General features: G+C 40.3%; 1 protein-coding gene across 1 annotated transcript in view; it reads left to right on the forward strand.

The window, feature by feature from the left end:
* RRAS2 (RAS related 2) overlaps positions 1-15585 on the forward strand; it is a 43988-nt gene extending 28403 nt beyond the window's left edge. Inside the window, exons 2-6 of the mRNA XM_050336340.1 lie at positions 3340-3427; positions 4153-4255; positions 5633-5741; positions 13545-13663; positions 14113-15585. Of these exons, the coding sequence (XP_050192297.1) occupies positions 3340-3427; positions 4153-4255; positions 5633-5741; positions 13545-13663; positions 14113-14200 (507 nt within the window). The 3' untranslated portion in view covers positions 14201-15585. The remainder of the gene's footprint in view (positions 1-3339; positions 3428-4152; positions 4256-5632; positions 5742-13544; positions 13664-14112) is intronic.
* The last annotated feature ends 892 nt before the right edge of the window (positions 15586-16477 follow it).

The raw sequence follows: 16477 nt of genomic DNA on the forward strand, positions 1-16477 counted from the left end.
GTTCTGTGGCACATGGTCCCAGTGCAACTCCTTCAAAACGAGCAGCTGTTTCAGGCACATGAGTCTTGTCCGGTGCCTGGAGGTAAACCACAACACTAATTGCCTTGCAAACCTCTGCTGTGGTGGCTGTGACAGCAGATTTGGCAGTGCGGCTCCATGGGAGGGAAGAAAATGCTTGTAAGTTGTTAAATGGGGGAGCTCTGGCATCTGCTTGTTCCGAATTTGAGATGTGGCTGATGCTGGATCAGGGCAACTTAAACTTGTTTCCTTTTTTGAGGGAGGAACCATGTTCCATGTCTCTGTACCTAGTCTGGCATTCCTGCTTTGTGTGTAGGGGTTTGTTTTTTAACTTAAAAAAAAAGAAACTAAAAAGGGTGGAGGGAATCATAGAAATGCCCTGGAGATTACAGAACATGCTGTAGTTCTTGGACCTTGGACAGATAATGAGGAAAATAAGAAGAATTCCTCTGAGATTATTATGGTTTTCTTTTTCTGAACTCTCTTAGTGAAAAACATTGCCCTTGTTGGATATAAACTTGGTGCTTTACGTGTTCTATGCATACTGGCTCATGAGAGTAAAAAAAATTGATTCCAAATTCTCCCTTTTATTTAAAACCTGGCATATTTTACAGTTTTATAGATGTAAAGGTTCAGACAGGAACTTTGAATTCTGCATGATAGAGAAATGAAAGCTGAAGCTGGAGGGGGACAGGGAGTAACTTCAGAGTACATGCTTTATCTTCCAAATCAGAACCCTGAATTTCCAGATATACTGAGAGTGACACTATGTTTTAGTCACCTAATGCTTTTTTGTAATTATCACTTTGTTTCCTTAATAAAACATAGGGCTTAAGTTCCCTTCTTTGTGATCATCCCTTCTAAAGTCAGATTCTGTGAATAATTTTGTTTATACAACTGTGTGTTCACATAAGTTTCTCATCCATCTTTCAAAGATTAAAGGCCACAGAATTGAGACCTAATTTATAGTTTGGGTAAATTCATTCCTCAGAAAGTCTGTTCTTAAGTTCCTCAATAGCACATTTTGAGATAAGGATGCAGGCAAAAGAACAGCTTTGAAGGCTGAGTTTTTCTCTTTTTTAAAATCTTCACAGAAGCAAGGGAAAGGGACCACTTGTAGTTAGAAGAGCATCTTCTGGTGGCTTATTCTGTGATGCGATGTTCTGCTGTCTACAGATAGGCGCTTCTCCTGGGAATCCTGAAGTTCAGGTGCTGTGTTTAGGATCCCATGCCTGTTGGCTTGTTTGAATTTTTTGGGGGGATAGAGGGTTGTTTGTTGGTTTGTTTTGGTGTTTGGGTTTTTGTTTGTTTGTTTGTTTTGGGTTTTTTATTTGTTGGTTGGTTGGTTTGGTTTTTTTTTTGGTTGGTTAGTTTTGTGTGGGAGGGGCTGTGGGAGGGGCTGGAGCAGGGAGATTGCTTAGTCTGGGTGCAAAGCGACTGAGACTGCTGTGTAGGTGTATCCTGAGGGGACAGCTTACTGGTGTCTACTTGAAATGCAAAGGAGCTGCTCAGTGTCTCTGCTGTGGGGGGTCACCAGTTTTTCAGTGTGGTGCCAGATCTAAATAAGCAGATGAACAGCAACCTGTGCATACTCTTCCTGTGGCCGAGTGCGTGATGGTTGCGGTACGTGAGCGCAGTTATATATAGCATACACAGCTGGCCGGGTGTGCTGCCGCTGGTGATGTGTTCCTCCCAGTAAGGGCAGCTGCAGCTCAGTTGGTGAGCTCTGCTGGGGAACTCAGGTCCATGCCATTGAACTAGAAACCTTAGTGTGGACATGTCCAGTTGGTGGGGTCAGCTGGGTGCAGTCAGGACAGCGTCCTGCAGCCAGCCCTCATAGGACAGCTCCAGTCTGAAACTGGACAAGAACAAAGACAACCACATTAATAAACCATCTGCAAAGAACAGAGTTAACTGTATTCTGCACTGACAGTGGTGTGTCTGAAGAAGGTTAGTGGGCTGGTGCTGTGATTTCAGTTCTTCCTTATTTTTCCCCCCCTTTTTTTTTTTGTTTTCCCTACCATGACATCTGTTAACTCGACTTTGATAAGTTTAGAGGAACGGAGTGGTGCCTTGTTGGTGTCTTTGAATCTGTGCAACGGGAAAGACACTTCAGTGAGGACTATGAATTTTGACATGAATAAGGAGATGCATCCTGGGTTTGGTGCTATCTTCTTAATGCAAGAACAAAGCCCTCTTTTGTTCTTCCTACAAACCATTACATAGTTTCAAAACACTCCTAATTCCTTACTGCCTTACAGAACTGAATAATGTATGTAGGTAGTACTCCTTCAGTTCTGCACAGTCAGGGTCGTGCACATCCTTAGTGCCTGCTGGGAGCACAGAGGGAAAGGAATTTGATCAGGGTTCAGATTCGTTATGCCAGTGTGCTTCGGTTTCAGGTGGAGACAACTTCACTCTGACTGCATGCAAGCTAAAAATTCATCCTTTGAAACCTAAACTTGTCTTCAGATGGCATTGTTACCCCAGTATTCAATACCAGGTCACTCAGTCTCTAGAGAGATGTACCAGAATGTGCTTTGCTCTGCAGTTTGGGTGATAAGGAACAGACTGGCAGTATCTGGTGGAGCCTTGTGCTTAGGCAGTGGGTGACACAGGCATTTTGTGGCTTATTCTGCTTTCAGGGGTTGTCTTTCTGGAGGCTTTGTGGACTTAAAGTCATTTGAAACCAGGAGAGAAATCCTGGGAACAAGAATGGTCCAATAAGCTTCATTCAGCTAACCAACTAGGTGTGACTTGTGCTGCGTGGAGTTGTTGCTAGAAATTTGTTGTAAGACTGCTAGAGAGTTCTAGAAACAGCTGGGAAAGTCCTGGCACTTCCTAGAAATTACTGACTCTGGGAATGGGTGGGGGGTGGGGAGGAAATCCTGGAAACTTTTGAGAATTCCAAAGGATTTCTAAACCCTACCAGAAGTTCAGAGAAGCTTAGTTACGAGAAACCTTAGCAGCCCCTAGAAACTGTCAGTTTCTAGGGGCTGCTAAGGTCTCTCGTAACTAAGTTTCTAGGGATTCCTGCTGAGAAATTCTAGGAGCTACCACTAATATCTAGAAAAAGCTAGAAATCCTGTGGGAATCCAGTAAACTCAGTGCCTCTGCTGGTAATTTCTGTGATTTACGAGCATTTACTAGGAATAGGAAAGCCATTACCAGTTATCTCTGGATAAAGCGTCAAACGGCTGTACGTGAATGAACACGCAAATCTTCCCTAAGCTGTCGAGCGTAGAGTTTTATCATCTCCCTTGATATAGGTGTCCTTTTTATGTGCTTGTCTAACCCACAAACTTGTTTTCTTTTCTGCAGTCCTACTTTGTTACGGATTATGACCCAACGATTGAAGACTCCTACACCAAGCAATGTGTGATAGACGAGAGAGCCGCGCGCTTGGACAGTAAGTAGCCCAGCTGAAGCTCAACCTAACAAAACCTGGAGCTGTCGGTGCCTGTGTTCACATCTGCAGGCATCAAATGAAATTAGAACTCAACAACAGCTCAACATGTGGGTTTTTTTTTTTAATGTAAGTGTGTGGCTGATAAAAGCTGCCTCCCTTTGTTTTATTGATGAGACACCCAGGGGTTGAAGTGCTTCTGCCCTGTGTGTGAGGATCGCTCTTTGAACTTGGTATTGTTTGAAGCCACAGTGCCCACAAAACTAGGAGGGTTTATACAACTCCTGGTACTCACCTGGGTGACATGGTGGAGTGAAAAAGCACATCTCTGGGCTGTTCTGTGCTGTCTCTCCCAACTGCAATATGAGTGCTTTGCTTTAAAAATTTCTGTTCTCTCTTGTCAGTGATTTCTTGAAGGACAAACCAACAACCCTCCCAAACCTCGTCCGTTGTATCTCTAAGCATTTTTCAGATGTTTCAGCTGGCCATGAATTAGCAGAAGTCGTCAAATTTTTTGTTGTTCAGTGTGTTTGGTACATCTTGAATTGTTCAGTCAGTGCAAGAACTTGTTGGAAATATTAGCAAAAAATCCAGAGTATCCGTGAAAAGTGGTTTCTGTCTAGCTGTGATGTGCAGGAGGAGCTCTAAATAATTCTTTTTAGGAATTAATTTTTTTCTCAGTCTGTAAGAACATGAAATATAGTAATCCATGTCTTTCTTGTGTTCAGTTCTGGATACAGCAGGACAAGAAGAATTTGGAGCGATGCGTGAACAATACATGAGGACAGGGGAGGGGTTTCTGCTTGTTTTCTCAGTCACAGACAGAGGAAGGTAAGCCTGATGCCAAGTTGTTAAAACAAACAAGTTGTAATTATTCTCAAATTATCCGTAATTGAAGTAATCTCAAACAGAAGCAATGAGTATGCATTCACTCTTAGGTTCTAGGTGTGACAGTCTTTCAGCACTTATGACAACCAATTTTGAGCCAGTCACTTATTGAAAGTATCTGTTTCTTCCAGTAGAGGATTTGAAAGCAAACACAAAAAAATAACAGCTCTATTCAAGAACTTTATTACACAGTCCAGAGTACCAATTTCCTGGGATGGACTGGTATTTGCAGTATTCATCCCATTGCCATGTGCAGCGTCAAGTACCTGGCTCTGGGTTTCTGAATGGGTGTATCCAGTTTAGGCTATGTCTCTTCACTCTTCTGCAGGCAGTGCTCACTCTGCTTGCTCCCATGAATTGACTGAGCGGCTTCAGAGTGGAAATGAAACATATCTTCTTAGAAGCTCATGGGGAGCTATGCTTAGCGGCACACCTTCCTTCTAATTCACCTTCGGATGAGGAGTCTGGCTACCTCATTTTTTTTTTAATGCGACTTTCTTACTGATGATCATCTTGCTTTTAAATTTTAACAGGCAAATCTAAGTGTAAATGTCTTCAGATTATATGCCTGGAATTAAATAGAGTGCCTGGGGAGGCTCCAAAGGATGGGATTGTCTGCAAGCATCTGTGCTGAAGCTCCTTATGTAGCTATGTAGCTTTAACAGTGTTCACTTGAAAGCAGTGATTTCCTTCTTTATTCTCCAAAAATCCTTGTTTAGGCCAAAATTAGCTTGTTTAATATTATACTGTCCTGGAAGAAGCTTCTGGAGTATTCGTTACTGCTTGAACAGCATCAGTACCTGGTATAACTTAGTCAGTAACTGGAAAGCTTTCTGATCAGTTAGCCCTGCAATTTTTCTGGTTTTGAAGAAATAAAACTTTCCATCTTTGATCCCCCAAAATTCCTAGAAGTAGCTTTTGATGTTTCCAGCTGAAATATTGTTCAGCAGGGTCTCTAGGCTGTAGTTTGAATATTCTTGCTAGAGTTGAACTCTGAAGTCTGTATTTGTAGAATGGACTGTGGTTGCTTGATTCTCTGGGTCTGGGGATGGAGGCACAGTAAGCATTTTGCTCACCCTGCAGCCCCACCTAAGCCCAGTGCATAGCAGGCTTTTAACTTCAGAATTTTTTTAGTTTGAGTGTTGAATGGTTCTCTAACTGGTCATGCAGTGACAGCAGACTCTGGAGTGCCTGCAGCTGTCTGTGCTTGTGTGTCATGGCAGGGCAAGTCCAAATAGGTGACTCATCATTTCTGAACTTTTGCAGAACCTGAGAATCTATGAATTAGTGCACTGATGCTCTACTTTTATTCTTTTACAGTTTTGAAGAAATTTATAAGTTTCAGAGACAAATTCTTAGAGTGAAAGATCGTGATGAGTTTCCTATGATTCTAGTTGGCAATAAAGCAGATTTGGACCACCAAAGACAGGTAATTCATTTGCTATTACTTACTACTCACTTTCTTCCAGACCATTTTCCTCCCAAAGCCAGAATGGGAACAAGCAAGTGAAAAAAGTCATATCATACAAACTAACTCCAATGCAAGGAGTTACACTTGGGTTTTGTACTTGAAGATTCTTAAAAGCATGATGGCATTCCACATACAGCACTGACTCAGTGGGGTTATGTTGAGACCAAATATATTCAGAGAGTTGAGAGCTTTCTGTCATGACTTGATTACTCAGGCATGAACGTGTCTAATTCCTCCGTTCTGTTACTCACCGCAGCGCTGTGCCAAGCGGAGTACATTCCAGCACTAACCCCAACGATCCTTGGACTTCAGTGCCCTTGCTTTTACCTTTCACTGCTGTTATGTATAAATTAGTAGCTGGGCACTGTTTTCTCTTTGGCCGCTTGTCTTCTGCGTTACCAGCTTAATGCTTTAAAAGTTGGAAACACAGCAACACAGTTACTGTTGCACTCATGTGCCTTCAAATTAAAATTTTTTGAAATTAGTAGATTTCAACCTCACCTCTAGTTGTAAAACAACCTAAAAGATTTAGTTTAGAATGATTTAAAGAAGGATATTTAAATGTGTGTTCCCTACTTGCTGTTGATTTTTAATGGATCAAACTAATTTGAGCTGAAATTAAAATAATCATACTATAGCAGCAGGAAAGGAACAGATGTCAAATTTGTATTTTCTTCAGCAATTTATTTGAGAAGCTTAGTGTTTTCTCTTGAAACAGTAAGATGACATCTAAAGCTTGTTTGCAAACACATGTTTTTTTTCTGAGAGTAGACTAAATATTACTAAAATTGCAATAATTATTTTAAAAGTTTCACAGGGAAAACATAGTTTCAAACAATCAGGTATTCTTAGAGTTGTATACCAGGACATGGCTTAGTTTCTGCCTAAAAGTGCTCACATAGATTCTTGTTCTTTGCTAAATAAAATCTTTCATCTGTCAAAAAGCAGATGCAAAATAGGCTTAAATCAAATAATGTTAAAGAGTTCAGTGAGTGAGTACTTTGTTGAATTAATTTCTCGAATAGTAAATAAAACATTTAATACAAAAGAAATTCCTTTTGAGTATAGTTCCTTGACTGTCACAGCCTCTTTATCCCAAAACCAGTGTAGAAAGATAATGATAAAATTAAAACCTATGCTGAAAGATACTGACTTGAAAAAAGTTTTCACAGAAGTAGCTCACAAACTCATCAGAAGTAACTTCATGTACTCACACATGCACTGAACTATCAGCCTGTCCCTGAGGCAGAAGTGGAACTTTCATTCTTCAGTTACCATCATACCCCCATCAGAATTCCCAGATTTAACCCTTCAAGTCCTGAAACATATATACTTTATCCCATGCACAAATGTTGGCATGTAGGTGAAACTGAACTATTCTTCTAATTGTAATTGCTGAAGGACAGACATCCAGATGCTTTGGGAGGGCAATAACATCATTGCTGTCAGCCCCATTTCTCAGAGGATACCTGCAAATGTGGTTGGTAATCCTATAGATCCCTTTCTAGAAACAGTTACAAAGTTTGTTCTCTGTCTTCCACCCTCCTAATGTTTTTAAACCACTCATGTTTCTCCCCTAAAGGCAGAAAGGTGCCTAGTTCCTGCTAATTTTCCAGTTGACAGTGGGCTGGTACACATTCAGGCTCTAAGCAACTGTTTCTGAATTGCTTAACTTTGCAGTTTTGCTGCTTATATCTGAACACAAAAGCCTGTGTCCCCAAAATCTCCTTTTTGCTTTTCATGGCTATATTAATTACCTTAATTGATTAGATGCTGACGAGCATAGCTTTTGGTGCTGTCACTCACCATTTACGTGCCAGTTGGTGGATTTGTCACTCCTATCATAAGCTGGGGCTAAGGCAGATGTAGCTGAACAAAAAAAAAGATTCTAGGTTTGCTGAAACAGCTCCTTGTATGTTCTTAACTCTTCTCTGCCCCTTCCCCATCACTTGGTGTGTTTCAGTTGGGCTATAGTCAGTGTGAAGAAACAGTTTGGGGATGCTGAGCTGACATAATTGTTCTCCAGAAGGGAGAGGCTCCTGTCCCTCTTGACTTCACATTCCCACTCTTTCCTTTGCTGGCCCTAGCTCTCACTTAAGTACTTCAAGTTGAATCATCTCTCTGGAAGGGGAGTAAAACAGATGAGCAGGAATGACTTCCTGGGACCTATGTGAGCTAAATCAGCTTGCAGAAAGAATTAAGAGCCAGCGCTGTAAGTATGGGAAGGGGTGGGACTGTGGCTTGTAGCAAAGCAGGGAGAAGTTGGGGTGGGGGCAAGAAAGTGAGACCTCGCCTTTTGGCAGCACCAAGCAGTTAGATGTTATCAGCTGAATGTTAAATGCAGCCTGAATCTCCATTTCATCTGTGGGGTTGTTTCTGCTCCATCATGTGAACTCTTGACACAGGCATCCAGTCAGTGAGTGGGACCAGCTCGCTGATCCCACTGAAAATCAGTCCTCCAATCGTGTCTCCCCAAGTAAGGAAAAACTTTAACCTGGCAAGCAAGGTCACACTTCTCTGGCTACGAGTTTGGTGCACAGGCAGCTGTGGTGGGAGGTCTTGGAGCAAAGGCTTGCCTAAGAGTGCTGGCGTGAGTGGGAAGTGTTGGGTGTCCCCAGGCTGCAACTTGTAGGCAAAACCAGGAGAAGGATTAGTCCTTTGCATTTTTGCCTTTTCAGTCTGGTGGTCTGTGAGGCCTCATTTGGGTTACACCAAAAACCTGTTCAACCAGGCTGGTGTTGCTCTGTGGTCCGTTTACTCATCTAGTTCCACAAGATGCTGTCTTTCTCTCTTACCTTGTTTAATCCCAGCTGTACATTTTTCAGCTTCAGAATTTAAGCAGCATTTTTAGAAATTCATGAAGCTGGGTATCAAACCTGCTTGTACTGAGTTATCTACCTGCTCTTTGGGTAAGGCAGGAGGTAGACTAGTGAAACACATGCTGCCTCTGAGAGACTAAAACTAAGTTAAAGAAAGTAATTTAGTGTGTGTTTGGACTGGCAAATGATACTCAATAGAACTAACAAGTATTCCCAGAGCCCAAAAGAGTAAAATGTGTACAATAGTTCTGGATGTCTCAAGGGTCTGACCACACCTTTATCAAAGTAACTGCATGTTGAGGTTGAACAGAGTACTATCTTTGTGACACCATAAATCTGGAAGCTAATGAGGCATAACTAACCATCCTTGTGTGGTGCAACTGTTTCTCGGGAAATACATGAACTGGGTTGTACAGCAGAAGCGCACAAACAATTGCCTGATCTTGATGAATTGTTGGGGCTTACCAAAGGTATAGTCTAAAATAGTCGTGGCTGTCATATACCATAGGCAAACTCCCAAGTGTTTTTGGAAGAAGAGACGTGAAAGAATAAGTTTGAAATAGTGATTTAATATGGTAATAACTGTGTAGATAAATGGAGTTAAGCAGCCTTCTTACCATTTTTGTCTCTCAATATCCACAGGTTAGGGTGACTAAGGAAAATGAGTCATTAGAGGACAAGCAAACATTATTCTATAGAATGTATGATAAGGAATGAACACTGAATGCCAGTGTTTCCAAATTCCCCAATCAGTCACAGATTGCTGACTGTGAAACTAGAATTGAAGCACTATCTCTCGTTGCTCACACTGTGTAGCAGTCTTTCTCTTAAATGGGTTAATTCTGTACAACTCGACACTGGATGTTTCTACAGTAAGATAATTCAGTAAAGCACCAGATGTTTTAATAATAACCACTACTGTTGGAGGAGTAGGCTTGTCAGTGCAGGATATATATGACTTTTTGTAGATAACTGCTAGCTTAAACTGGGTCAAGTCTGATCATTCCCCAGATGGCAGGGTTTCAAGGAAAATCCGAGTTTCAACAGGAAAGTGCTTGGATTTCATTAAATGTTAGTTCTTGCCTTTGCATCATGACTGAACTAACACAGTGACCTAGTGCTGAGATCATCTCTGCTGCTAGATTCTTTTAAAGCAAGGTTTTAAAGAGAGTTTCTTGGGTTTTCAGTTTATGCGTAGAGAGATGATGAGCAAAGCTGGTGATCCCAGGCAAGCAGCCTCATGCCTTGACCTTGCCTGGCAGCAGCCTAAGTGCTGGCAAACAGGCAGTTTAATGTGTTGGGTTTGCAAACTCACTGCTTCACAAATAGTTGGGCTTGAGATGGCTTATTTCAGGGGGTGGACCAGTACAGGGACCTGTGTGGTGGCCTATTCAAAGTCATCAACCCTTTGTTTTGGCCTTTCTCTTACCTATTGTTATAGGAAAGCGTGACAACAACTTCCTGCAGTGGTAGGACATTACAGTCGTGCACAGCGACACCTCTGTGCTCACAGATGGATCGGACCTTCAGGTCTTCCCATGGCTTGTGTGATTTGAGCTTTATAGATAATGAGCAACTGGGCATCTGATTTAGTATCTGAACACAGCAAGGAGTCTGTCTCAATGCTTCATAAGCACAGTTTGCATGTGCCAGAGTAACCTTTGATAGGAGAATGTGGGCAAACTAGGATTTTAGTGGATAGTGAATTACCCCTGCAGGAAAATGTTATGGCAGCCCTCTGGAAGCATGAACCAGCAGCAGCTGTGGGTGGGCTGGTGAGGCAGAAAATCAGGATGACAAATGCACTCTTCAGGAGTGATAGAGCAGGAATGGGCAATGTTTCTGTGTCGAGAACACGGTAGGGTGAACACAAGGTGGTAGAAATGGATTTCTTTCAAACTTGAGGAAACACTTAACTGCTACCTGCTGACAGGAGTATGATGTGTCCCTTAGTCTTGTGTAAGTGTCCAGACAAAAGACAGATGCAGTGTTAGGTTAGGCAGCCTTGTAGAGTTGCTTTATCTGGAGGAAAGCATAGAAACTTCAGAAATTAATGTATTTCTGACAGACATCAGATACAACAGTGAAGAGAGATGGCCATATGTTCACAGGATTCTCACAGCTACTCATAATGGAAACGGTTTCAGAACGAGGAATGATAACTTAAAGAAATGAGGAATAAGCTTTACCACGTTTGACTTGCTCACATCTTCTGTAGGGGGCTTTAATTTGAGAAAGTTTTACTAAATGACTGAACAGTGTGAGTGCTATCTAAAAAACAAACAACAAAATATCCTGTGGCAAAAAGGGATAAGCACTGAGTGACTCTCATTCGTATTCAGCCTTAAGCTTGCTAAAACTGCAGAACCAACACAAGCAGATGTACACACAGTTACTGCCCTAAAATCTGTGGTTCTCTTTACTTCTGTCAAAATAACATACAGCCCTCTTTGAGAAAAAAGGATTTAGTTTTTATTTTGCTGTTGATGTTAAATAAGCTGTCCCATCACACCTACTGAAAAACATGTCATGTCATAGGGTTGTTGTACTTGAGAAGGGACAACAAAAAGATGAAAATTCATGATCTTATTTTCAAGCATTTCTTTGTTTGTACTTATATTTCTCTCAGCTTTGAAGAGGTAACTGGTATCTTCTGGCCTCTAATTTACAGCTTGGGCACTGGAAACGTTTCTGTAGTGTTTCCAAACCAAATATTTTTTTAAACTGACTTCGAGGTCACGAAAATTGACCACAAGCTACTCAACAATATACTTGTAAGATTGACAAAAAAGATAGTTTTCGAATTAAGCAGTTACAGATAGTCTAATAAATGGAACAAGGATGTTAATGTATCTATAATATTTTAAATGCAGAATATTGTGGAAGTGTAGCTTGACTTTATTAGAGTGTTAGTTCAACTTGTACCTCTAATGTGCTTTAGATACAACAGTGAAGAAATTGGTAACCATATATGTTAAAAGCATGAGTTCAGTTTCTCCTCAGGACTGTAGATTCCTTGCCAATTATTTATTTTTATTAGACTTCAGCCTCTTGCTTTCTGGGGCTAACGATAAACTATGCAGGGACAAAGAAAAGTACAAGGAGTTTGCTTTGCAGAAACAGTTATATCCATACTTAAACTTATTTGTCTGAGTGAGGCAGAGATATATATAAGATTCTGGAAGCTCTGATGCAAACTTTGGGAGATTCTGCAGTGTCACTGATGTGCCAGAAAACAGCTACGAATGTTTGTCAAAGTGCAGTCTTCATAAGCTTTGGAATTAGGATATTTCAACATCTGGGGTTAGAGTGGAGGGTTGAAGTGGAATTGTTCTAACTAAGGGAGCAAGAGTCTTCATTATGATTCAGTTTTCAAACACCAGTGGAGGATCGAAGAATTCCAGTTGTTCTCCTTATGTGTCCTGGAGTTTAAAAGGCAGCTCCAGTGTAAGCTGATCTTAGCGTTCAGTTTTGAGGGTTTGTTGTTTGGCATCAGCAGATGATCATAACACTGAAATAAACATAGTTTCTGCGAGCATTTGAGATAAGCAGATGTATCGTGAGTTACTCCAGCTAATGGCACAGGGTGCTGGGGGCTAGAGCTCTATCAGGGTTTAGAGAAAGCAGCCCTCAGTTCAGCAGGAAATGTATGAATATAGTACCAGTGGGGATGCTAAGGACAGAGGAATCAAACATGTGGAGATGAAACATGAAGGCTCTCAAATTGTTGTGTAGAAAACCATTAGGAAACTATTTTGCAAGCTAAAAAGTACTTCTAGGTCTTGCACTGTGGTGAATGCTGCCATTGCTTTTCTAGTCCCATCTATTTCCATTTCTGTGGAGCTTTTTAATGTAAGTGAATATTCTGAGTGCCCTTTCAAAACTAATTAAAAAATAAACCCTCATTATTTTTGTTCTTATATCGGTCCTCTACGTGCTGGTTTAGTGTTTTCCTGTGAAAGCAGCGTAATCTTTGACATTTCTTCCACTTGGCATTGTCTTGGCAAGATCTGTTGTACTTCCTTTTATCACCGAAAGCTGCCCTTTCCTCCCTGGCCCTGTGGGTGACCTTCCCGTTGAAGCCTCACATGCCTTGTGCCACTCAGGGTGGCCATCTGTTCTCTGACCTCTCTCTGCTTTCCACTTCATCCAGAAATACACAGTGATCTCCTTTGGTTTTGCCCTATGACCGATTTATTCCTCCTTTCTGCAGTGGTCCACTAGCTTCCTGTCTTCTGCTTCACCGCTCTAAATTTTACACCAACTTCTTATGATGCTTATTACTTCCTTTGTTGTCCCAAGGAGTCAATATGTAGACAGGGTTTCTTAAATATTCTGGATTACCTTGAGGCTTCATGGATTTTTAGAGCTCTGATAACTTATGCTATGTTTAAAACTGGCTGTATTAGTATTTCGCTATGTCATAAACAGATTTTCTTTAAAATGACTTTTATAAAGATTTAGAAGCTAAACAGCAGTTGTTGTTTTAAAAGTAGCCTGATGTTTATTTTTATTTCTGTATTTTAACTTGGACAATGAGAAAGTAAATGTAGTGGTAGTATTCACATTTGTTAGTAATCCAGCAGATGTTGACTGAAGTACTTGCTTTAAGGAGAAGCAAGAAACTCTTGTCTGCCTGTGAAGGAAAACTTGGTGTTGTGCAGAACTGAAGACAAGGCAGCTGCAGTGGGTGAAATTTCTTGGAGGGTCAGCCTTTGGCTATTGCAGAAAATTATTTTAAAAAAGTCTTCAGTTGCTTTTGAGGAGATACATTCCATGGATTTGTTTCTCAGTTGTATTGTGTGGACAGGGTGGAAACTATGCTGTGGCCAAATAAGCACTGTTGATCCAGGGAAATGGATCCTTAACATGTATATGGAATGTTTGCTGGTCCAAATGTGCATGTAGAACCCTTGAATTTAATGCTTGATGTCTGTTGCAGGTGACACAAGAGGAAGGCCAGCAGCTAGCACGGCAACTTAAAGTAACCTACATGGAAGCCTCAGCAAAAATCAGATTGAATGTAGACCAAGCTTTTCATGAACTTGTCAGAGTTATAAGGTACGATAACTTGAGACAAGATAATTAATGTCCCTGTATTAATGGATAGCTATGGGAAATGTATCGAAATGCAGTGGGAAATCTGCCTGCTGTTACCTGTAAGCTTTGACCAATGCTCTCCAGTATAAAGTACTCCTGTGTATTGGGAAAAATGTTTACATGACTCTAATATATATATGAAAGATAATTTTGTCACCTTACTCTCTCAGATTTGATTGATCACCCAGTCAGTAAATGTGGTAAACTAAATCGGAGATTGACCTTCTGTAAAAAGTTTCCTTAAAAAAAAACCAACCCAGAAGGTGAATTCTAAAACTGTCACTCATTTAATGAGTAATTTGTATGTAAAAAGGAAGTTCATACCCTAAAAAGAAAGTGTTAAATACAGTAGTTATGTTTCTTTACCTGAAAATGATTCTCTGAATTTAATTTGAAATACCTGTTTCCAGGAAATTTCAGGAACAAGAGTGCCCTCCTTCACCAGAGCCAACACGGAAAGAAAAAGACAAGAAAGGCTGCCATTGTGTTATTTTCTGAGAATCCCAAGAACCAAGCTATCAACTGCCAGATTATTTTTTTTTTCTTTCCATCATTTTACATCACTTCTGGTATTGGTCTAGCCTTATATGTGCATGTCCTAAAAGTGGTCACCAGAATAGCCTTAGTCCAAGAAGCTGGCAGAATAGTTCTTGAAGAAGACTCGGTCATCCTGGGGCAGACTTCAAACCAAAACACTAAGGCTGCTTCTCTAATACCACAGTTCCTTCCTTCTCTCCCTTCAGAGCTTGCACCTTGTGGAGTTTTATTCGCAAAGGAGATGAAACAAAACCGTGTAGGACAAGGTGTTGAAGTGATGCATAAGGTGTCTCTTGTGAATTAATTTATTTTTACTTCTGACATTTCATTAGCTATTACAGAGACCTATATTGAAGTACAGAGAATACTTTTTAAAAAGGGGTGGATTGGCTTTTTTTTTTTTTTTTGCCCTCAGTTAAATTAGACTTGAGTATTCAGCTAGCCTTAAGAAACCTACACTGAATTTCATTGTCAGCTAAAATTTTCATCTCTTGTTTATGCTGCAGTTTTATTTCGGTGGCCAAAACAGTCTACTGTATTTATTTTATGAATCCAGAACAGCTACAGGATGATTACTACTACTATTAGGATATGGCCAAATACCTGAGCTCATTCTGGATTGAGGCATTTCATCTTAAGAAATTTCACATTATGTTTGAAAACAAATTGTGTCTTCCTTTGTATTTCTGGGTAAGGGATTAAGGAAAACTAAATTGTAGCTGTTTTTGTTTCATGTGATATAAAATTGAATTTGATCTTTCCATTGTCAGAGATGATTAAATGTTTTTGCTATATACTTTTATACATTATTTTCTTATCAAACTAGTTAACAAGTATTTTTATATGTTTGTAAGCAAATATGCTTTCACAGCATAACTTGTGTATATGTAAAGATGAGTATTTAATTCTCACAGTTCACTTTTAACTGACAAAATGTGGGATTTGCCAAACTGTGGTAAACTTCTCCTTACCTTTCTGGTTATACCCAAGAATGGCCAATTATGTGCCTACCCAGCACACCCATAGAGTAAAATCTAGTGTTGTCTTTTAATGAATTTCAGTATCCCTTACTAAAGACTGACCATTATGTGAATTATTAAACTGTAAGACTTTTAACTGATTGTTTAGTTAAACTGTGGATGGTTGTTTAATTTTGAGTTCTGTGGAATTGTGTTTAAACAATTCAAGAGTATGGTCCCTGATATTGAAATACTGAGTGGTATTGCACAGTTGTCACCTTACTGAATGTGTCCAACAGTTCTTTGAAACTTGATTATTAAGCAAACCCTTGTATAACTTCAGGTGCTAGAATTAAAGATGATCTAACCATTACTGGGGGGTAAGCACACTGCCTCTTTCTGACTCTCTTCCAAAACCTGAATTTTCTGGGGGGTTGGGGGGAAGTGATGGAACCTGGCTAGGGGATAGATATGCGTGTCTGCACAACCTTTTCTTCAAACTTGGAAGTAAAGAAAAACCATTTCAGTTTAAATCATGACAGATGATAAAAGCTGTTGTTTGTTTTGGCTTGGAGTATGTAGTCAGTGGTCCAGTCGACAATTCTTGTGTATTCAGGTTATGCTCACTCTCAGGTGCTCTGCCATAAATCTGTACATGTCTCCTGAGACAACGGGACTTAAACAACTTCTGTTACCTTTACAGCAGAAAAGAATTAAACCTTGAAGCAGTGCTGGTGCCAGGCATTGCAGAGGAATTGAAGGTTTTTTTATATAACTTAGATTAGCTTGTGTAATGCAGTTTTGAGAGAGTGGGTAGCTTCACCCTCCTCCGATGGATTTATTGGTTGATGAAAGGCTGCTTAGGAGGAATGTGTAGAAGACTCAAACAAGAAGTTACAGTGGGAGCACATTTGGGAGATGTATTGCATTTTTCAAGTCAAATGTAAGAAATTACAGCCTGTAGCAAACAGCACGTGTTTTCTCAGCTATGTAAAGCCTCTCTGGAGTTAAGTCACTGAATGTGTGGCATTAGAATGAGTTAAGACAACAAATTACAGCATGTGTGTTGGGACTGAACTTCTGAGGTGCAAATATCTTTAGGTTTTATTGGTTTTTTTTTTTTTTTTTAAACTTTTCACTCCTGGTAGAATGGTTTTAAGTAATAGACTTATCTATACAAGTATTTTTTAACGTGCAACTCCTTGTAATTGCTAGAGGAGGTGGCAGAGCCCCACAGCTTTGCTTTCCCTCCTACAGAGCTTTGAAGTGGTTAATGCTA

Source organism: Myiozetetes cayanensis, unplaced genomic scaffold (genome assembly GCF_022539395.1).
Source record: "Myiozetetes cayanensis isolate MyiCay16 unplaced genomic scaffold, myiCay2020 scf6-25, whole genome shotgun sequence".
Classification (NCBI taxonomy): Eukaryota; Metazoa; Chordata; class Aves; order Passeriformes; family Tyrannidae; genus Myiozetetes; species Myiozetetes cayanensis.